This window comes from Maniola hyperantus, chromosome 19 (genome assembly GCF_902806685.2).
Source record: "Maniola hyperantus chromosome 19, iAphHyp1.2, whole genome shotgun sequence".
In the NCBI taxonomy this organism is placed as follows: domain Eukaryota; kingdom Metazoa; phylum Arthropoda; class Insecta; order Lepidoptera; family Nymphalidae; genus Maniola; species Maniola hyperantus.
Window position 1 is genome coordinate 12,360,080 of NC_048554.1, and position 23,350 is coordinate 12,383,429.

At 41.5% G+C, this 23,350-nt stretch overlaps 1 protein-coding gene across 1 annotated transcript in view; it reads left to right on the forward strand.

Annotated features, from left to right (window-relative positions):
• The window catches only part of LOC117991296 (potassium voltage-gated channel protein Shaw-like), a 160,771-nt gene that overhangs the window by 131,277 nt on the left and 6,144 nt on the right, over positions 1-23,350 (forward strand). The window contains exons 8-9 of the mRNA XM_034978864.2: positions 20,972-21,119; positions 22,358-22,459. Coding sequence (XP_034834755.1) covers positions 20,972-21,119; positions 22,358-22,459 — 250 coding nt within the window. The remainder of the gene's footprint in view (positions 1-20,971; positions 21,120-22,357; positions 22,460-23,350) is intronic.

Below are 23,350 nucleotides of genomic sequence, written 5' to 3' on the forward strand. Positions count from 1 at the left end.
ACAATATTTTTTTAATTTTTCTTTAAATTTTGGAAAAGATTTTTCGTTAAAAATGTCTTTCGGCAAGTTATTATATAGTAGTACTCCCTCAAACTGTATAGTTTTCACCCCACAATTAGTCCTAGCTTTAGTTAATTGTAGTTTATGTTTGTTTCGTGTACCATGTTTATGAGATTTTGTCTTAAAAGTGATTTGTGTATGTACGGACTCTAAGAGTATTTTTCTAACTAGTATGCATGTTTTGTATTTGTATAATTGACTAATAGATAGTTGATCAGTTTTCTTATATAATTCTTTGGTCGGGAAGCGATAGTCTAGTTGGAATAAAACTTTTAACAATTTGTTTTGTGATATTTGAAGATCCTTTAAATTAGTTTTATATGCACATCCCCAAATCTCTATTAAGTATTCTAGTAAAGGCTTGGCTAGTGAGTTATAAATGATACTTCGGACTTTATGTGGTATACATCGTGCAGATTTACGCAGAGCTCCAGTCAACGATGTGATTTTTGACTGCAGATAATCTAAATGAGCTCGCCATGTTAATTTAGAATCTAGTATAAGACCGAGATATTTTTCCGCTTCTGACTGTTTCAGTTCTTGGTTATTTATAGTTAAGGGATCGAAATTAGGAACTTTTTTGTTTTTTGCAGTAAAAAGCATATAAGAGGTTTTAGCAACATTTATAGTGAGTAAATTACTTCTTCCTTAACCTGTGAATTTTACATAGCCCTGATAGTTTTCCTTTAAAATTGATTATATATAGGTACTACTGCTGTGAATTTTTTCATGTTCCTATATAATATATGTACTACCATTTGGCTGATAGAGGGGGGACGGGGACGGGGGGGGGACACTTGACTCTGATAAAAATTAGCACTTTAAAACTGTAACATATTTTACAAACGAATCTAGAAATCGAAAAAGTGATGTTCCCACACCCACAGTTTTTTTAAAGACCTATTTAACGATACCCCACACTATGGGACAGACAAGAAAAAAAAAATCATCCCCACTTTACATGTAGGGGAGCTACCCTAAAAAAATATTTATCAAAATTTTATTTCACCACTTTGTCGGCGTGATTAATGTTTATACCCATGCCAAATTACAGATTTCTAGCACAAATAGTCTCTGAGATTAACCGAGGATGGACGGACGGACAGACAGACGGACGGACATGGCGACACTATAAGAAAGGATCATCCGCTAAGAAAGGATTTTTGAAAATTCATATATAAAAGGAAAAGGTGACTGACTGACTGACTGACTGAATGACTGACTGATCTATCAACGCACAGCTCAAACTACTGGACGGATCGGGCTGAAATTTGGCATGCAGATAGCTTTTATGACGTAGGCATCCGCTTAGAAAGGATTTTTGAAAATTCATATATAAAAGGAAAAGGTGACTGACTGACTGAATGACTGACTGACTGATCTATCAACGCACAGCACAAACTACTGGACGGATCGGGCTGAAATTTGGCATGCAGATAGCTATTATGACGTAGGCATCCGCTAAGAAAGGATTTTTGAAAATTCAACTCCTAAGGGGGTGAAATAGGGGTTTGAAATTTGTGTAGTCCGCGCGGACGAAGTCGCAAGCATAAGCTAGTAGGTAATATAACTAGCTGATGCCCGCGACTTCATTCGCGTGGATTTATGTTTTTAATAATCCCGTGGGAACTCTTTGATTTTCCGGGATGAAAAGTATACGAGAAGATAGTAGGTATAAGAGACTATCTGTAGGTTAGGCTGTTCACGACAGTTAGGGAACTTCTATCAAAATGTCGAGGTTTCGACGTCAATGGCAGGCGTCAAATGTTAGTACATTTGACGCAGTAGCCCTATTTTTCTTGGACTTTACGTCACCATAGCCCAATATTTGATATATCGTCGATTCAGGATCAAACCGAGAGTTCCATTACTCTAGTTCACTCTGCTGCTATAGCGTTTTGTTTATCCCAGCCTTTCATCTGTTGCGAGTAAACGTTTATTTAGATTAAAAGCAAACACTTGCGCTGTCGAGTGTTCGGGCGCTTTAAAAATTGCCAATAACACTTGGGTACTCGAGCTCAACCGAGGCGGGGTAATTTGCCTGTTTTTGCTATAAAACACTTTCAAAGTTCTTCGCTTATTCAAAAGCTTTCATTTTTACGTTGAAAACTCAGCTGTTGGATATATTAACTAGATTTTCCGGGATAAATGCCTATGTCCTTTCCCGGGATGCAAGCTATCTCCGTACCAAATTTCATCAAAATCCGTTGAACGGATGGGCCGTGAAAGGCTAGCAGACAGACAGACAGACAGACAGACAGACAGACAGACAGACAGACAGACGGACAGACAGACAGACACACTTTCGCATTTATAATATTAGTATGGATCTATTCCTGAATTCTGCAGTAGTATAAAAAAGAAACCATCAAAGAAAATTCTGTAAAGATTTCTCAACCATTTTCTTGTCCGATCAATTTGAGCCGCGATTCAATATGAAAGAGTGAATTCGGTTCGGCTTCATAATCCACGAAATCATCCATCAATCACACCATCCTGTGTAATGGAATGTGAATTCCATTCCATTCAGAGCCTCAATAGCTCAACGGGTAAAGGAGTGGACTGAAAACCGAAAGGTCGACGGTTCAAACCCCGCCCGTTGCACTATTGTCGTACCTACTCCTAGCACAAGCTTGACGCTTAGTTGGAGAGGAAAGGGGAATATTAGTCATTTAACATGGCTAATATTCTTTAAAAAAAAAAAAAAAAAATTAGAGGATTTTTCTAAAATAAAAATGGCGAGCAAACGAGCAGGCTAGAATTCAGACAATAATAGGTTTTTACTTTTTATTTTCCATACTAATATTATAAATGCGAAAGTGTGTCTGTCTATCTGTCTGTCTGTCTGTCTGCTAGCTTTTCACGGCTCAACCGTTCAACCAATGTTGATGAAATTTATTGCAGAGTTAGTTTACATCCCAGGGAAGGACATAGGCTACTTTTTATCCCGGCATATCGAAGAGTTCCCACGGGATTTTTAAAAATCTAAATCAACGCGTACGAAGTCGCTGGCATCATCTAGTGTTTATATAAAAAGTGAACACAGTTTAAAACTTAACGAGTTTTCGTGACCATAGTTTATAAGCCAAGCTCACTATTTTTCACCAACATACTTACTCGTAACAGTAAAATCCTCTCCGTCGAGTCTTATGATATTTTATGTGCTCTCAGAAACTGTTATAAGTAACAAATATTATGTTTTTTATGTGTGGTCCAAGTGAGAAGCGTCAGAAGATCAAATCTAGAGCTCTTTTTCGTCAAATTGATAAAAAATACACATTGTCTTCATTGGCCTGCATTTCAGTCTATTTCAATAAATCTAAATATATAAAAGGAAAAGGTGACTGACTGACTGACTGACTGATATATCAACGCACAGCTCAAACTACTGGACGGATCGGGCTGAAATTTTGCATGCAGATTGCTATTATGACGTAGGCGTACGCTAAGAAAAGATTTTTGAAAATTCATCCCCTAAGGGGGTGAAATAGGGGTTTTAAATTTGTGTAGTCCACGCGGACGAAGTCGCGAGCATAAGCTAGTTATTAATAATTGATTACTTTTTCAAGTAAAGGCCAACAGAATTTTAATTCCTTTATCTAATTCAGACGTGTCCAAATTCTGACTAAAAACCCTTGTAGCCTATCAGTTACCCTTATTATAAATGCGAAAGTGTGTTTTTTGTTGGTTTGTCCTTCAATCACGTCAATGAAGCGACAGATTGACGTGATTTTTGCATAGGTATAGTCAAAGACCTGGAGAGTGACATAGGCTACTTTTTAACCCGAAAAATCAAAGCGTTCCCACGGGATTTAAAAAAAACCTAATTCCACGCGGTGAAGTCGCGGGCATCAGCTAGTCATTTATAAAAAATAAAATTTAAAATTTCATGATTTAAAAATAAATAAATAAGAAATAAGTTAACCACCATCGATACTCTTGTATACCATTCATCAATACAGATAAAGAATTACAATTTTCTTTTTCCTTTTGAGGTACGGAACCCTAAAAATGAACAAGTTTTTTTATTCCAATACTTTAGGTAATTTTTTAAATGCTTTTGAATCTTCAACTAATGCCATTGATTCGTAATGTTCTTCCTACCAAGCAATCAGCAAGAATAGAATAGAACAGAATAGAATATATTTTTATAATTAAGGAACTCAGTGGTTGCTTTTTGCATTAACGATTTTGATTAAAATCGCTTACGCTTATCACATGTACGAACAACAAAAGTTGAGAGTGCCAATGGAACCCCTAAGTATCAGTTTACAGGCGAACATACTTCAATCAAGAATTCAGCAAGAAACTCTGCCGTTGCGCTTTGTACACAGAGAATTAGGTGGTGGTCTGTGGCTTTGTATAAACAATTTAGATTAAAATCGCTTACGCTTTTCACCTGTACGTACAACAAAAGCTGAGAGAGCCAATATCACCCCTAAGTAGTTAAGTACCAGTTTACGGCAAACATACTTCAATCAAGACTTTAGCAAGAAACTCAGCGGTTGCGCTTTGTATAAACGATTTTGATGAAAATCGCTAACGCTTATCACATGTACGTACAACAAAAGTTGAGAGAGCCAACGGCATCCCTAAGCACCAGTTTACAGGCGAACATACTCCAGTCTTTCGTGTTTACTGCTCTAGTGCAATAAATCTCGGAAATTAGATCTGTGCTAAACTGAGCTCGACGCGTTTCCGCGAAAATTCAGACACTAGGTTTTTACTTTTTATCTTAGCTTATAAAGCAAAGATTGTAGAGCTTTAGGGTGCTAAAGCTGAAGAATTAATATGCTTTGCGGTAGCTTTAGTCTCTCTTCCTGTTTGCGTTGTATTCCTTACTAGTTTATACCCGCGTGGACTACACAAATTTCTAACCCCTCTTTTACCTCTTTAGGGATAGAATTTTCAAAACTGCTTTCCTACGAAAGGAGTTTGAAAAGTCTACGTCATAATAGCTATCTAAGTGGCCCGATCCGTCAAGTAGTTTGAGCTATGCGTTGATAGATCAGTCAGTCAATCAGGCAGTTAGCTTTTTCATTATTATATTATACTATATATAGCTCAATTACCACTCACTCACTGATTGACATAATTGTTCTCCTAGAAAGAGACAGAAAATGATATAATAATGTATGGGAGATATGTTCAGAAGTGGGATTCGACTAGGGAAAAATTATGACATTTCAGAAAAACAAGATGGCGGCCGACCTGACTTTTGTAACTTTTTTGTTTTCCAACCGATTTTGTTACAACTTGCAACAATTGAAGATATTAGTAAACGGTTTTTAGAAAAAGTGAAAAAAATTTGAAAAACAAGATGGCGGCCGAGATTTTCAAAAAATTCCCTCCTGTAAAATTTTGTATGAAACTTTTTTTTTTCACTTGTGGTTTCATATAGAAGACAAAGATTCCTTTAGGGCAACATATGGAGGGAGCTGATGATTGAGGATTTCGGAGACTTGTGAAGGGCACGCTCAAGGTATTGAAGATAGGTGGGAGGTGCTCGACCAAATGTCATTCGAAACCTCATCCAATTGCCAAAAATTTGAAAAAAATTTAAAAATTCCGAAAAAAAGATGGCCGCCATACAAATTTCATCGGCGTCCATCTCGGAGGGTATGAAAGATGGAAGAGTGGTTTCTTGGCAAGAGATGATCAGGATCTAAAGGTCTATTCGATGACTTGAAAAAAAATTCAAAATGGCGGAATTTATTTTTTCATACAAAAAATTTTATTATTCAAAATGGCCATTATAGACCTCGAGAGCTGCTTTAGCAGCTCGAGCAGCGAGCAAAATACTAGTTATACTATATATAGCTCAATTACCACTCACTCACTGATTGACATAATTGTTCTCCTAGAAAGAGATAGAAAATGATATAATAATGTATGGGAGATATGTTCAGAAGTGGGATTCGACTAGGGAAAAATTATGACATTTCAGAAAAACAAGATGGCGGCCGACCTGACTTTTGTAACTTTTTTGTTTTCCAACCGATTTTGTTACAACTTGCAACTATTGAAGATATTAGTAAACATGTTTTAGAAAAAGTGTAAAAAATTGGAAAAACAAGATGGCGGCCGAGATTTTCAAAAAATTTCCTCCTGTAAAATTTTGTATGAAACTTTTTTTTTTCACTAATACTTTCGTATAGAAGACAAAGATTCCTTTAGGGCAACATATGGAGGGAGCTGATGATTGAGGATTTCGGAGACGGGTGAAGGGCACGCTTGAGGTATCGAAGATAGGTGGGAGGTGCTCGACCAAATGTCATTCGAAACCTCGTCCAATTACCAAAAATTTGAATTTTTTTTTAAAATTCCGAAAAAAAGATGGCCGCCATACAAATTTCATCGGCGTCCATCTCGGAGGGTATGACAGATGGAAGAGTGGTTTCTTGGCAAGAGATGATCATGGTCCGAAGGTCTACTCGATGGCTGGAAAAAAAATTCAAAATGGCGGAATTTATTTTTTCATACAAAATTTTTTATTATTCAAAATGGCGATTATAGACCTCGAGAGCTGCTTTAGCAGCTCGAGCAGCGAGCAAAATACTAGTTTTGTATATAACTAGCTTATGCTCGCGACTTCGTCCGCATGGACTACATAAATTTCAAACCCCTATTTCACCCTTACGTTATAATAGCTATCTGCATGCTAAATTTCAGCCCGATCTGTCCAGTAGTTTGAGCTGTGCGTTGATAGATCAGTCAGTCAGTCACCTTTTCCTTTTATATATTTAGATATGTTGGATTTAAAGAACGTCATAGCCTAACGCTTAGACAAAGTGAGCAGAACACATTTAGAACTTCAAGGCACGCATCTTCCTCAAAAGATGTTTTATACCGTCTTAGAGTGCTTGATTAATTGTTAATTAAGCACTTAAGCCTTTGTTAATTCAAAGGTTCCCTGTACTTCCCTTGATAATGCCTCGTTTGAATATTTATTTGCTTTAAAGTTACGTGAATAAATAATTAATTAACTGAACGAGAAAGCCTTTTTGTGCTTCCACACCCATAAATAAATGTGTATTTGTTTATTGGTTTGTTAGTTTGTCTTACAATCACGCCGCAACGGATGGACGTGATTTTCTACATGGATATTTTCTACATTAAAAACTGATTTTTTCATTCTACCCATATTATAAATGAGATAGTACAGTACCCGGCCAAAAGTGATGAACATCGATCTTTAGAAGAAGACAGCATATCTGTAGAGCACTGTCTCGGTCGTTGAGACCGACAAAGCGTCATTTGGGTATGAGTGACAGAGACAACGCTCTACAAAGATGAAATGTCATTCTAAAGGCCGATGTTCATCACTTTCGGCCGCGGTACTGTAGGGGCCCTAAGGGGGTGAAATAGGGGTTTGAAATTTGTGTAGTCCACGCGGACGAAGTCGCGAACATAAGCTAGTTTTATATATATTGAACCAAAATTACTGGACCGCAAATAGTAATGTGCAGAGTATTTGACATAGTAATCTTAATAGACATCCAGTCATATACTTATCATATAGTGTTGGTTCATTATCAAAACAGCAAACATCGATGCCAGCCTGAATCAACATTTCCGATCGATAACTACCTTGGATGCATCCGGTGCAGCCTAATCGATTCATTTAGGGAAAATGCGATCTAGAAACGCTATTAAATGCTCTAATAACGAGCGGAAATCTAACGCAGGTCATAAGCGATAGCGGAATCCAATACTTAATCACTATCACTACCCATATTATGAACTCGGAAAGGCCGGCAACGCATCGGCGGCTCCTCTGGTGCTGCAAATGTTCATGGGCGGCGGTAATCACTTAACATCAGGTGATCCGCCTGCTCGCTTGCTCGCTATATCTATTTAAAAAAAAAAAAAAAAACAAAAAAAGAACTAGCTGTAAGCTGATGCCCGCGACTTCGTTCGCGTGGAATTAGGTTTTTTAAAAATTTCGTGGCAACTCTTTGATTTTCCGGGATAAAAAGTAGCCTATGTCACTCTCCAGGTCTTTATCTATACACATGACATTCAAGAAGTGTACAATGGTACCTACTTAAAATAAATAATTTGACTTTGACTTTGAACCTAGTCTACCAGTCGACGCATTCAGAATGCGAATTCCAATGAAATGCAACTAGTGGCTCTTGTTCTTTATGTATGACTAGCTTAAGCCTGCGACATTGTCCGCATGGTCTACACAAATTTCATCCCCTTATTTTACTACCGTAGGAGTTGAATTTTCAAAAATCCTTTCTTTGATAGGTCAGTCAGTCAGCTTTTACTTTTATATATTTAGTTTTGTATATTTAGATGCATGTTCAATGTATCAATATACCGTATTAAAAATAAATACATTATTTTGAGAGAAAAAAAAATAAAAATAAATTATAATAATAAATTCATAAATAATTTTTCTTCAAATAATTTGCTAGGTTATTTCTGTAATATTTTTATTAGGTATTATTTTGTGTATTCCCGCTATCGCTCGTAACTTAGTGCCCCGCCGAGGAATCGTAGGTCTTAATTTATCCGATTGGCGACGCTCACGACCTACGTGTTCCTAGTCAAGGTGAACTTAATTAAAAATAAGTGCATTTAATGCACCAATACAGATATGGACACAGAATTCTAAATAAGGTAATAGAAATACCATCTACTGTCTTTATTATGAAGACAGCACACCTGACAATAACCATTTGCCTCATTTTGTAGTTTTAGTGATTTAGTATTTTTCAAATCCGCAATGTATAGCGTGCAAAACTCGGGTCAATGCCCCGCCTACGACGCGGCATTGGCTCAGAGTGGTCTACTTACGGAACGTTCGTTAACCTCTAGCGTCAGTCAGATGTTTTATTTGCAATATGTCGTGAATTTTACAGTGTAGGAATTTTTCTTATTTTTTTTCGCGTATTTTTCGCGTTTTTTGTGGTATCATAATATCACTGATCATCAGTAATATCACCTGTCTTCGTTTTTGCTAGCGTTCTGGTTACACCCTGTAGATGAGAACTAAACTAGCTACGTTTGTTTGGAGCGCGCTACGAATAAACTCCTCCTAATTCAATAATCAAATCTGACAGCGGGATCTATCGTCTAATGGAAGCCTAAATAAAGCCGTGTCGATTATCTCGCTTCGATGACCACCTCACGTCATAACACAAACAGAGGGTAGTTTTATTATTAGAACCGATCGATTACGAATAGCGACGTATTTATAGATGATTAGCGATATATGTCAGCTCCATTCGTTTGAATGATATTCATATGCCTAGTGGTTAGTACGAGTATAGTAAGTCGGTATCTAAATATATAAAAGGAAAAAGTGACTGACTGACTGACTGACTGACCGACTGATCTATCAACGCACAGCTCAAACTACTGGACGAATCGGGCTGACATGTGGCATGCAGATAGCTTTTATGACGTAGACATCCGCTAAGAATCCTTTCTTTTTGAAAATTCAACCCCTAAGGGGGTGAAACATGGGTTTGAAAATTGTGTAGTCCACGTGGACGAAGTCGCGAGCATAAGCTAGTCTATTTATAAAAGAAAAAGCTGTCTAACTGACTGAATTCTTCCGTGGAAATACACCCTAATATTGAGTCTTTCACTTCCCGTGATGACATAATTTCCTCCAGCCTGCGTCCACAAATCTTTTGCTGGCTGCGAATTTAATCAGGGTTGACGCAAATGGCCACTACCAGCTAATTTACGATCACTTCAAACACTTACATAAATACCTTACCATTTGTCTGCGGAGGAACTCGACTGGAAACCCTAAATGGGAGAAATGATTTCCAATCTTTTTTAGAAAAATAATTAAATTAATTAAGTAAAATATTTCTGCTCACATAATTAATTATTAGTTCACCATTTATATTGTGTACATAATACGCGTGCTTTTTAAACTCTGTTTATGCTGTGCGACCATATTTCAGGGTTACAAATAGGTATTTTATTGTTACCCTTTTGTATTTTACAACGTAAATATTGTGGAATAAGGTTATAATTATAATTATTGTAATCTGTTTTGGATGCCAATAAATACATTAACGTAAATGAAATGATAGAAATAGAACGATTTGTATAGTACGCGACAGTTCGAGATTACAATCGGGGTGGGGACGCCCCGCACACCCGCAGAGCCCCCGCTTTAACCCGGTACGAGATAGTAGGCTATCGTCGGGCACGATCCCAGAAGACGCGGGTTCGAATCCAGCTGGTCCACAATTTTTGATATGTATTTAAAATTATTTAGAAATTTCCTTGAAATGTAGGTAAAACACTATAAAAATTATAAAATACAATTTTTTTAATACTATTTTTTTGTTCATGAACACATTTTATTTTGTTGTATGATGTAACCACAAATTCACAGTTTTCGGATTTTTCCCTTTACGTGTGCTATAAGACCTACCTACCTGCCAAATTTATGATTCTAGGTCGACGGGAAGTACCCTCTAGGTTTCTTGACAGACAGAGATTTTTTTAAATTTTGAAGTACGGGACCCTAGAAGCTCAAAACATCGTCTTTTGAGATAACTTCATTTTCTGACCCGACTGTGGTATTATTTACTTAGGTACGTTAAGTTGAAACAAAAGCTACGAGAGTTCCAAACACGCTGTACCTACGCTTAGTACGAGATTTTATGTCTCACCAACGTTGATAGTCTTCGAGTGTCGAAACCCTTCCGCGTTATAGTAAACTGGATCTTAACGGTTTTGTTTTAAATCTCAAGTTTGTCTACACATCTACAGCCAGCGCTCCAAGCGGAAACTTTGTGAAATTATTGGCATTGAATTTTTTACTTCAATTCAAGGCTCTTTAGGCCCCTCATACTTTGCCGGTATTGTGTTTTGACTCTCGAATTATAGCAACGTTTGGTGAGACATAAAATCTCGTACTAAGCGTACAGGTCTCAAAAAGCCCACAACAAACTCCGCTTCGCTTCGCTTTATGGTACGGAAAACTAATCGAGAAACAACTCGAAAAGTCCATGTTAGTGGCAAAACTCCAACTGATATACGTTACTGTTGATCAAACTTGTTTGTAATGTTTAAGTGAGTACCTCTCAGAATTACAGAACTAATTTATATAGTCTCATTACAACACGCAGAGTTTCTTGCTGGTTTTTCTCGATAGGAAAGGCATTTCGAACCAGTGTAAAAGTTTAATCGAATAAAAAAAAAATTTTATTTATTATTTATTTACCTAAAGAAACTCCAAGCATAGCTCTCTCCATGCCCGCTGAATAAATCTAAGCTTTCTTATGAGGCTCATAGTTAGCAACCATGTCTCGGATCAATTTGTCATGCTGGTAGCACGCGCTTTGGTCTTCAAGCCCTGAGGAATTTTGGACAAGAAGGCGTCTCGAAGGCTGCACAATTAATGCTTCAATTTGCAGCAGCATGTCGCATTGTTGCATGTTCTTGCCCTGGCGTAAAACAGCCTTTAGAGAACTAATTTATATAGTTCTCATTCCACTCAATTAATGTGGCGTCGCGGTCCTAAATAGGCTGTCTACACTAATCTAATTATTAAGTTAACGTTGCTTAATTAAGTTTATGGCCCTTGTTAAGGCCTTTGTGCTGTAATGGATCTTTAAAAACATTATTCGCTATTTTGGAACTTAACCTTCCACATTAACTACTTTATACAGGGTGTATTCAGCCTCCCGATTTTGTAAGAATAACCATTTCATCGTTATCGCAATCGTCAAGAAATTCTGCCCTTTGATTGGTTGATTCGCAGTTAACAATTTTTTTCACAGCCTATCAAAGGGCAGAATTTCTTGACGATTGCGATAGCCATGAAATGGTTATTCTTACACAATTGGGGGGGGGGGGGGGGGGGGGGGGGCTGCACGCTGGCAAAAACGAAGACAGGTGATAGTACTGATGATTACCTACTGATGTGACACAACAACAAAAAAAAACGCGAAAAATATGAAAAATCCTATAATTTTGTAAAAGTGTACGATATATTGCAAATAAAACATCTGACTGACGCTAGAGGTCAACGAACGTTGCGTAAGTAGGCCACTCGGATTCAGTGCCGCATCGTAGGCGGGGCATTGACCCGAGTTTTGCACGCTATACATTGCGGGTTTGAAAAATACTAAGTCACTAAAACTACAAAAAGAGGCAAATGGTTATTGTTATACCATCTAAACACAGTCCAATTGCTAGCGTTTTGGATACACCCTGTATAAAATACTTGTCCTGACCGACTGATTAATCTATCAATGCACAATCTAAGCTGCTTGGGTTAGAAACTTTTCGAAATTACCACGTCTCATCTCATATCCCCCATCTCCGTTTTGGTGGGTACGTCTTTTACTCGCTTTCTATCCGGTCCTTATCAGTAAGGACATTAATTAATTAGACGATTCAAAAGCACTTTTTAAAACTGTACCTAAACAAAAAAGTTTTCTGCCACGAGGTACCCATATTACAAATACGAACGTGTGTTTGATTGTTGGTTTATTGGCTTCAATCAGAATCGGAGAACAACGGATCGACGTCATTTTTTGCAAGATTATAGTTAAATACCTGGATATGTGACTAGTTTTATCCCAGAAAATCAAAGAGTTCCCTTGGGTTTTTTAAAAACCACGCGGACAAATTTGCGGGCATCAGCTAGTTTCTAATAAAAATCTTATATGGCTTTAAAAATTGTCAAAAGCGAAGTTTTTTCCATGGATAAAGTAAGAATGTTAAGCTTTATCCATATTTAGCATAGATAAAAATCACATATACCTAGAAGGAATAAAAAATGCAATAAAGCACAGAAGCGATCGCATACAAATTTTACGTCGAGCTATCTCTCATATAAAAGCAAATGTTACTATATCGCTTTCCTATAAATATATCGTTCAAACATGGGGAGGGTGTTAACTTACAGGGGTATACGGTTTCGTATTCGTATCACAAGGTATACTCCTTATTTTTCACCTGTCATTTGTTTTACCCACCTACCGTGATAAGAATATACGGGAAGAAATTATGTCGAACTTGCTTTGGTAAGTTGGTGTTGGTTACCTATTGTTAAAAATTGATTGAATTTTTAGAAATGCTAAGCATTATGCTAATTACTTGTGTAGGTGTTTTGTTATTAGGTTTAATTGTAATTTTCATAGTAGTAAGACGTAAAAATGTAAATGATTAATAAAATGGAGTATCTTTGTGATTCCATTAAACCTTATCCAAAAGTATCGAGCGATAACATTTATTTAGCGAATAAAAACTTTTCGGTCCGTTACGCCTTCATGAAATAGTTTTTTAGGTAAGTATTAAATAAAAGTCGTAAAAAGAAATAAATGTCGTTATAAAGTGACAGAGATCTCTCCTTTGAGACTAAAATTAGATATTAAAGCGACATCAGGTACCTACCGATAAAACTTTCAAATACTTATTGTGTTTCGTCAAAGTGAACTAGAGGGAACTCTCGGTTTGATCCAGTGGCTCGATTGCGGTAGACTGACAGCTACAATGTCACGATCACAATCATCTCTGATTGGTTGATGCTCGCTCACTATTGGCTACAATGTATTTTTTGCAACAAGAATACCATAAATTCAGCCAATCACGATAACGATTGTAATAATGATTGATGCAGTTTTCCCGCAATCGAGCAGCTGAATCGACGATATCGTGTCAAATATTAGGCTGTTATGATGACGTACAATCAAAGAAAAAAAAATCATGTTTTTTTTTAATTATTCTCTTATAATTAATTCTAGCCCCATATACTACCGCTATGCAAAAATCATTTTATTACTATCTTATTTATTCATCTTCATCTCATATAAACATACGAGAAGTGAAGTTAAATATTATCCACGACACACACAGCGGTATATCGAGAGTTTTGCCTTTCATAATAACCTTACTGCAATATTAACTTGATTAGGGCACAATTGCTATTGAAACCACTCAATCAGAAATGCGACCTAAATACAAAAGCATTTAATAGTCGAATGAGTCTGTGGTCGAACACAGACTCCTTAAGAATCATCTAATACTCGCTTTTATACCAATCGGTTCAAGCTGGTGATGCAACACATCACGTGACTTCTGTCAGAGATAATTAATTATTATAAGTGCGCTAACACTCATTTATCTTTCATCATCTCATTCATCTTTATTTCATCTTATTTACTGTTGTAACACACTGAGGATGAAGTTCAACATTCAACAGGAGGGACAAATTACGAAACGAACTCTTTCTCCAGTTTCCTCGTCGGGACGCCTTCGGAAACTGAGGGGGAGACTGTAACACAAGCAATAACCAGATGGCGCTAGCCAAGGTGTGGATCGCGCTAACTCCCTAGAACTTGTCATGTTGCTACTAGATGGCGTTGGCTGTAGGTTGGCCAAAAACGCATTGCGCTAGTGAGATTGACCAGCCTTAGTATAGGATCCCGCCACAGCCAACGTTCGTTAGGATTCCGTGCTCGGCTTCCGCCCCGTGCGGACGTATGCTAATGCGCTCCGTTTCTCGGTACCGGTTTGAACTCTCGCGCGAGTTCGCCAGTGTCAGTGCAAGTGCCATTATCAGTGCCATCGGATTGTTCCTGCGTTGTGTGTAGTATTAGTGTAGTTCTAGGATCCAGGTTCCGTGAGTACACTAGTCTAAGCGCAGCATAGGTCCACACCCCCGTCACCAAAGGGCGGGGACTCACATTAGGGTCACACCTTAGGTACTCACCTCCCTGCCTAGGCAGGGGGGACCTTTGAGCCACCGGGTCCACTATGGGCCCCAACCAACCCGACCAACCCGCTCCCGGGCCCCATCAGGGCACATTTTTTCCCCAGACATTCTACAATGACGTAGACTTGAGTGCCCTTTTGGCCGATCTCACGACCCGAAACCCAAGCTACCTCAATAAATTTAAGGTCGACCCGTCCCGGAAGCCTACGCGCTTCGACATACCACCGGAATCTCCTCTCTCGGCTATGACCATGGAGGACGACTCGGACTCGACATTGATTGACAAGGAGCCTCACTCCAAAACCCCAGCCGGGCCTTCAGCCCAAAAACCGATCCCGACCAAGGAGCCTCACTCCGAAACGTCCCCAGCCTCCTCTGAAACAGAGGAATTCATGACGGTGCAGACGAAGGCCCAGAAGCGAAAGCTGAAGGCCTCAAAGTCGCACGCAAACCCACCTAAAAAGGTGGGCGTTGCAGCCCCTTCAGGGCCCGGTAACCAACCCACAACCTCCCAAGCGACCTCCGAGGAGGAGTCTGAAGACTCCCCCATGGAGGATTCGCCAAGGGAAAAGGTCCCTCCCCTTTTTATTAGGGAAAAACTCAGCTGGCAGCGCATCTTGCCACTGTTAGACCAGCGGGGCATCTCGTTCACGAGTGCCCGCTCGACCGCCATTGGAATCAAAGTCCAATGTCCGACTTCAGGCGACCATCGCCTCCTCACCAAGACTCTCCGTCAAGAGAATGTAGAGTTCCATACCTACGCTCTTCCCGACGAACGCGTTCTACGCGTAGTCATTCGCGGCCTTCCGAAGGAGCTCGATACAGAGCTCATCAAGACAGACCTCCTTTCCCAGGAGCTGCCAGTCCTGGAGGTTCACAGGATGTATCATCCTAGAACTAAAGTCCCTTACGAGATGGTGCTCGTAACTTTAGAACTTTCCCCCGCGGGTAAAAAAGTTAATAATATAACCTCAGTGTGTCGCCTTACTGGCCTCAAAATAGAGCCTCCCCGTAACCGCGGCAGGATGGGCCAGTGCCATCGCTGCCAGATGTACGGCCATTCCGCAAGGAATTGTTTCGCCCACCCTAGGTGCGTAAAGTGCCTAGGGGACCACGGCACCTCCGACTGCCCCAGGAAGCAACCAACCGAGGAGCCCCCGAGCTGTGTTCTTTGCAGGTCTCAAGGGCATACCGCGAACTATCGCGGATGCCCTAAAGCCCCCAAGGAGCAAAAGCGAAGGGTCAAACCGGCCGGCCGCAAACCTACTGCAGCTCCCCAACCCACCCAAAAATTCGTCCCTGCGCCGGCTCCGGCCACCAACGCATGGGACAAACCCCTTCCCAGGACTAACCCCCCTGCGCCCAAGCCCACCCAGGCACCCCCGGCCAAGCCCGCCCAACCAGCCCCGGCCAAGCCCGCCCAACCAGCCCCGGCCAAGGCTTCCGCGTCTACGCCTAAGCCCCAGCCCCAGCCAGAGCAACCGCTCCATACATCCGCAGCGGCAAACGCTGCGGATAATCTCAAATTAATAGAAACCGTCCTCGCCTCTATTGACATAGTGGAGATGGAAATTTTCGCCCGGACCTTCAGGGAAGATCCCAAAACAGCCATTACCCAACACTTGGGTAATGGCTGTTTTGGGTCTCACTCTACTCATCTCCATAAACAACCTTAAAAACCTATAATGGATAGTACAACCAAAGGTAGATTAAAACCTCACTCCTTAGTGGTCGCGTTCTACAACGCGAACGGCCTTATCGACCAAATGGACGAAGTCCGCGAGTTTGTATGTGCACATCAAACCGACATTCTCCTAGTGCAAGAGACCTTCTTGAAACCTAGTAGAAGTAATCCCAGAATTGCTAATTTTAATATAGTCAGAAACGACAGGGCCACTGCTAAGGGTGGCACTGCTATATACTACAGAAGGGCTCTTCACTGCACTCCTCTCGATCCTCCACAACTAACCAATATGGAAGCGTCCATATGTCAGGTGAGTATGACTGGCCATCCGTCGGTCATACTAGCATCCGTCTATCTCTCTCCCTCGAAAGATCTGTTAGAAAGTGACATCCGCGCACTTCTCTCATTAGGAGACTCCGTTATCGTGGCCGGAGACCTTAACGCCAAACATCAAAGTTGGAATTGCCGCTCCCCGAACTCACGAGGACGCCAACTCGAAAGACTGACGCACCGCCCCGATCTTAACTTCATAGTTATAGCCCCTGACACACCGACTCGTTATCCAATGACCGACAATTCAACAGACAGACCGGACATACTCGATATAGCTCTTCTAAAGAACATCGCCCTTCAGGTGAGTCCTTTGGAGGTGCTGTCCGAGCTAGGTTCAGATCACCGTCCCGTCCTAATGCGGCTAGGACCCCCGCCCACCGCGGCCCCCCCGACCAAAACAGTCATTGACTTCAAGAAGCTCTCAGAGCATCTTAAGTCTATAGACTCAGTGCACATCTCTCAAATTCCTGACATTATAGGTAGTCTAGATGAAGCGCATGCAGCCTCACTGCACCTTACTAATCATATCCGCGATGCTCTAAGCGCCTGCTCCCGACAGATGCCGAACGGTTTCACCCGTCGACAGTTGCCGGACGACGCCAGAGAGCTCATCACCATCAAAAACGCTAAACGTAGAGCCCATGACGCATGTCCTAACGCCGACAACCGGAGAGAACTCTGGAGAGCCCAGAGGGAGGTAAAGGCTCGCCTTGCCGAACTCCGCGACGAACAATGGGACAGGAAGCTGAGTGAGCTCAAGCCATCGCATGTAGCCTACTACAGCCTGGCGAGAGCTCTCAAAGCCGACCCTGTCTCGGCCACTCCTCCGCTTTTACGTCCCAATCAACCGCCCGCCTTTGAAGATGTCGATAAGGCCGAATGCTTGGCCGATAGCTTAGAAGCCCAATGCTCCCCGAGCACCATCTCTGTAGACAAGTCCCATATAGAACTAGTCGAAAACAAACTAGCATCTATCTTCTCTTCCGCCTCAGGTGGCGATCTAATCCTCCCGACGAATAGCGGCGAAGTTCGTCAAATTATCAAAGAATTTCACGCCAAAAAAGCCCCAGGCCCCGACTCTATTAATAACAAAACTCTAAAGTTACTCCCCGACGTATTAATCAACCTCCTGGTTGTCATTTTCAACACCCTCATGGCGGGATGCTCCTTCCCCGACAGGTGGAAAGAAGCTACCGTCATAGGCATCCCCAAGCCAGGGAAACCTAGGAACCTCCCTACTAGCTACCGCCCCATTAGTTTGCTCAACACCCTTGGCAAGGTGTATGAGAAAGTCATCCTCAACCGACTTAGGTCCGTCGTAGAGGAGAAAAACCTCCTCAACGACGAGCAATTTGGCTTTCGAACCAGACACTCATGTGTTCACCAAGTGCACCGCCTCACGGAGCACATCCTTCTCGGTTTCAACCGATTCAAAACGAGAGGCATCCCAACGGGAGCCCTCTTCTTCGATGTAGCCAAAGCCTTCGACAAGGTGTGGCACGCCGGCTTGATCTACAAGCTTTACCATCTTGGCGTGCCCGAAAGACTCGTACGTTTACTACGAGAATTTCTCACCAAACGAACTTTTCGCTACCGTCTGGATGGGACCCTATCCTCCCCAAGACCTCTCCGAGCTGGAGTCCCTCAGGGCTCCCTGCTCTCGCCACTTTTGTACGCGCTGTACACCAGCGACATTCCCAGATCCCCTCATGTTCATATAGCCCAGTTCGCGGATGACACCGCTCTATACAGCTCCGACTTAAACTACCGAAACGTTAAAGCTCGACTCCAAAAGGCAGTCAGTAGCCTAGGCCACTGGTTCCGCCTTTGGAGGATAGAGGTTAACCCGGAAAAAAGCGCAGCAGTGCTCTTTCAAAAGTCCAAAAGGAAATCACAAAACAAACTTCGACAGACTGAAATAACTCTTTACGACCGCCCCATTCCCTGGCAAACTAATACCAAGTACTTGGGTGTAACCTTTGATGACAAGATGAGCTTCGCCGCGCACATTCGTAGAGTCCGCAAGAACGCAGCGTATGTGCTCTCCCTTCTTTACCCCATGATTTGCGCAAAGAGCAAAATGTCACTTCGACATAAAGTCACGCTATACAAAACGTGCATCCGCCCAATAATGTCTTATGCCTGTGTTGCATTTGCACACCTGCCGCCCTCATCTCTCAAACCTCTCCAAGTCCTACAGAATAAGTTTATGCGTACGGCCACTGGCTCCCCGTGGTACATGCGCAACGTGGACCTCCACAGAGACCTCCAACTCCCGACAATAGCTCATTACTTTAAACAGCTTTCCAAAAATTATTTTGAGAAAGCCATTAGATACCCCAACCCCCTAATAGTTGAGGCAGCGAATTACACCCCTGACAGAAACGACCCCCCAGATAAAAGACGCCCTAAGCACGTCCTTAACGACCCCGACGATCAAATCATGACCGACAATGCACCCTATCTCGTAGGGCTACACAATTCAACCTCATCACAGCGTCTTCGCCGGCGAAGACGAGGTCCCCGATTTCTAACGTCACCCGGACGTGGGCTCACGCCACGGCCTCGGGGGCGTACGGACTAACCAACAAAACCGACAACTCCACCCATCCCAACGTCATCCTAAGCCGTGGTCCGAGCCTCACAGGAGGCGCCCTTAGGAGGACGTTGCCCCCCGACCTCTCGAATTATTTCTTCGAGCCCTAGGGCTCACCCCCAGGCGGAGCTTCGCGCTCGCCAACCCCCCCGGTGACGCTGTAGCGGCCAATAGGGCCTACGCAGCATAGTCAATCCGAAACAACAAAAAAACGTTCGTTAATCCGACTCAATCCTAGAGTTTGCCAGTCTTCGGATTTACCAACGTACAACGTACGAGTACGCTGTGTCGTGCTTCCGACTGCGCTTCCACTGCGTGGGACGTTTGTTCGGGACATGGCAATCGGCTACTCGTACAGCACAGTCGCGCTTCCGGCGTTCGCTTCCACCGCGTGGGACGTGTGCACGGGACGCGACTCGTAACTTTAACTCGAAAATATACATGGTGCTGTTACGCAACGGTGTTTCTCTTGTGCCGTCCGGCCCCCGTTAACCAACGTGGAGCAGTCTAGCGATCCAACGTGGGGCATATCCAGCGTATCCCAGCTGGAATCTCTTACACTGTATATATGTATATATATATATATATATATATATATATACATACGTATATTATGTGTATTTACTTTATTTAATTAGTACACCCCTTCCGCTTTCTTTAATTTTTATAATATCCTCCACCCTAAGGTTGCCTGGAAGAGATCGCTATTTTAGCGATAAGGCCGCCTATTGTACATGCTATCTTTGTTATAGGTATGTCTATTGTTTTTGTTTTGGTGTACAATAAAGCATATTTTACTTTACTTTACTTTACTTTACTAAAGTCTAAGACCCTATTATAATAATTTTTAAATTGTCTCTGGTCTATACTCTAGTCTAGTGGCACCCTACTTGACTAATTTCTCAAACTTACGTTTCTAAACTGAGATGTAAGTGGAAAATACCTTAAGCGGCATATATCCAAGGGGTTTTTTTCATTAGGGGCGGCCTTTGTGATAATATGTTGCGGTGATGATTTCCGGCAAAATTGCACCTGTTTTCTCAACATTTCTTTCCAAGCCGTAGGTAAACATAGAGAGAGTGTCATATTTTATGATTGATTGTGACTGATGATATTATCCATACTTCCATACTAATATTATAAATGCGAAAGTGTGTCTGTCCGTCTTTATCTCTGTCTATCTGTCTGTCTGTCTGCTAGCTTTTCACAGCCCAACAGTTTAACCGATTTTGATGAAATTTGGTACAGGGTTAGCTTACATCCCGGGATAGGATATAGGCTGCTTTTTATCAAAGAGTTCCTACGGGATTTTTATTGGACGCCTTCCCCCCTAACTTTAAACATTACCTTGTTTTTTTAAAGATTAAAACTCTTGAATAATCTATACTTACGCGTTGAACTTGGTGTTCCTCGCATTGGTTTTGGGAGGGCATTCTAATAATTCGTTAACATTATTTAGATATATTATAATTAATACCTGCATTTCCGACTGAATTTTGTAATTAATATCCACTGTTATATAATATCTATTAAAAAATGCGTATTTTTTCCTACACTGCCTGAAATTCAAAACAACGCCATCTATCCGCAGGCGCGGTCAAAACTACCCAAGAAGCGACGGCGTGTCCTTCCGGTGGAGCAACCCCGCAGAAAACGTGACGTTACCGCCTCCAACCGCCGCGTCAACGCTGTCAAACACCCTGTGGTTCTGAAGGACCTACCTGTGAGCAATAAACTAGGTGAGTTTCGAAGTTTATACGTGTTTTTACCTACGAAGCAACCAACGGAGTTAGAATGACATATAAGCTGGTTCCTAACTTCGTGTTTGGAATGGAGTCACTGAGGACTTAAAACTCTGAAATAACAATGTTTTTTAATTGGTTTTTCAAATTAATTTTATAAAATATAAAATTAAATGAATACCATTATATAACATTAGTTCAGTTTTTTACATCCTATCGGCACTCCGAGCTATAATTAGGATGTCGGTAACGCGACCTTAAAGTTTTTACCCGTCCCAATTCCCAAAATCAGCTAATGCGCCTTACTTTTGACTTTAAAAATTATCAAAATCGGTTCATTGGTCTTTCAAATCAAAATATTATAATCAGGGTTGAAACATAACCTCCTTTTTTTGAAGTCGGTTAAAAACGAAACGAAAGAACGATCTAATGCACCTCATTGGTTGGGCAGCGCGTATATTTGCCCATAGCAAGTAGAACATCGGTAGAAAACATGACACTACCTTATACCTAGCACCTCTAACCGCCTAAACCACGGAACAGAAAGTTCCGTGGCCTAAACTTTTCTGTTCCGTGGCCTAAACTTTGTACAACACCCTGTGGTTCTGTAAGACGTGCCGCAGAATAGGTGAGTTTCAAAGTTACACGTTTTTGGTATGAACCATGCACGTTACGTACCTAAAGCTTGAGATAAAATAAACCGAGCCTGGAACCTTACCGAAAAAGAACCTTAGCATAAGTATACCAGCGCCATCTAGATTGAATTGATTACTTTTGAAACTAGGTACCTACCTAAAATTGATTTAAAAAAAAGCTGTGATATCGGAGGCAGGGGGTTCGATCCGGCGTGCACTTCTAACTTTTCGGAGTTATATGCGTTTTAAGATACTAAATAAGATATAACTTGCTTTAATGGTGAACGAACGGCTCACTACAGAGCACGGGTCTCCTCCCATAGTGAGAAGGGTTTTGGCCATAGTTCACCAAACTGGCCATGGTAAACTTCACACACTTTTGAGAACACCTTGGAGAACTCTCAGGCATGCAGGTGTCCTCACGATGTTTTCCTTCACCGTTAAAGCAAGTGATATTTAATTGATTAAAACGCACATAATTCTGAAAAGTTAGAGGTGCGTGCCCGTGATCGAACCCCCGACCTCCGATTAGGAGGCGGATGTCCTAACCACTAGGCTATCACGTCTCCTATCACTAACATATAGCTCAACTGTTTCCAGGTGTAAACGGCATGAACATGATCAGCTTGGCCCTTCAAGGTCCTTCGAACCTCCTGCGTCCTCCAGCCGCCGCAGCACCGCTACAAGCACGAGCCCCAATAGGTAAACCCAAACAACCTATCATTGTCATGTATGCTTCCCCTTACAAGACCTTGGATACCACCCGAAGGCATCAGAAACATCTATCGTAGGCTGCATGATATTCTGTTACTCATGTTATTCCTAACGAGCTGTAAAGCGCTTTATTCACCATCCATCTTGCTGTACGTCCCGCCAAGGCCATGCACGATGCACGATGCAAAAAGTCCGTGAATAGGCTAGACGTACAGCGATAATTATTATTAATTGTTCGCTGGATGTGCACGATGAATTTTGCATCCAGCGAGCCCCACCATCACCGCCCGCGTCGTGCAGATAGACAGTGAATAGCGCGGACGTACGTCAGAGTCGTCCTGCGTCGTGCATGCTTGATCGTGAATAGACTTGCTGTACAGCAGATTTTACCATTTAGAGGTTTTATTCTGCTCACGCTTCTTGCGCGCACGATGGTCAGTACCCGTAGTACAAGATTTTACGTCTCACCAAACGAAACCAAATTCGAGAGTCGAAATACTTCCGCGTTACAGTAAAATGGACCTAAACAGCCTTGAATTGAAGTCAAATATTCAATGCCACTGATTTTAATTTCGCAATGTTTCCGCTTGGAGCGCTGGCTGTAGAAGTGTAGACAAACTTGAGCTTTAAAACAAGGCAATTAAGATCCAGTTTACTGTAACGCGGAAGTATTGCGACTCTCGAATTTGGTTTGGTTTGGTGAGACGTAAAATCTTGTACTACGGGTACTGTATGCTTTATCCAGCACCGCGGCCTTGAGCTGACCTTGGCGGGACGTACAGCAAGATGGATAGTGAATAAAGCGCTTTACGCGGCAGAAAGTAATGTACATCGGCCTTTAGAATTACATTTCGGCTTTGTAGAGCGTTGTCTCTGTCA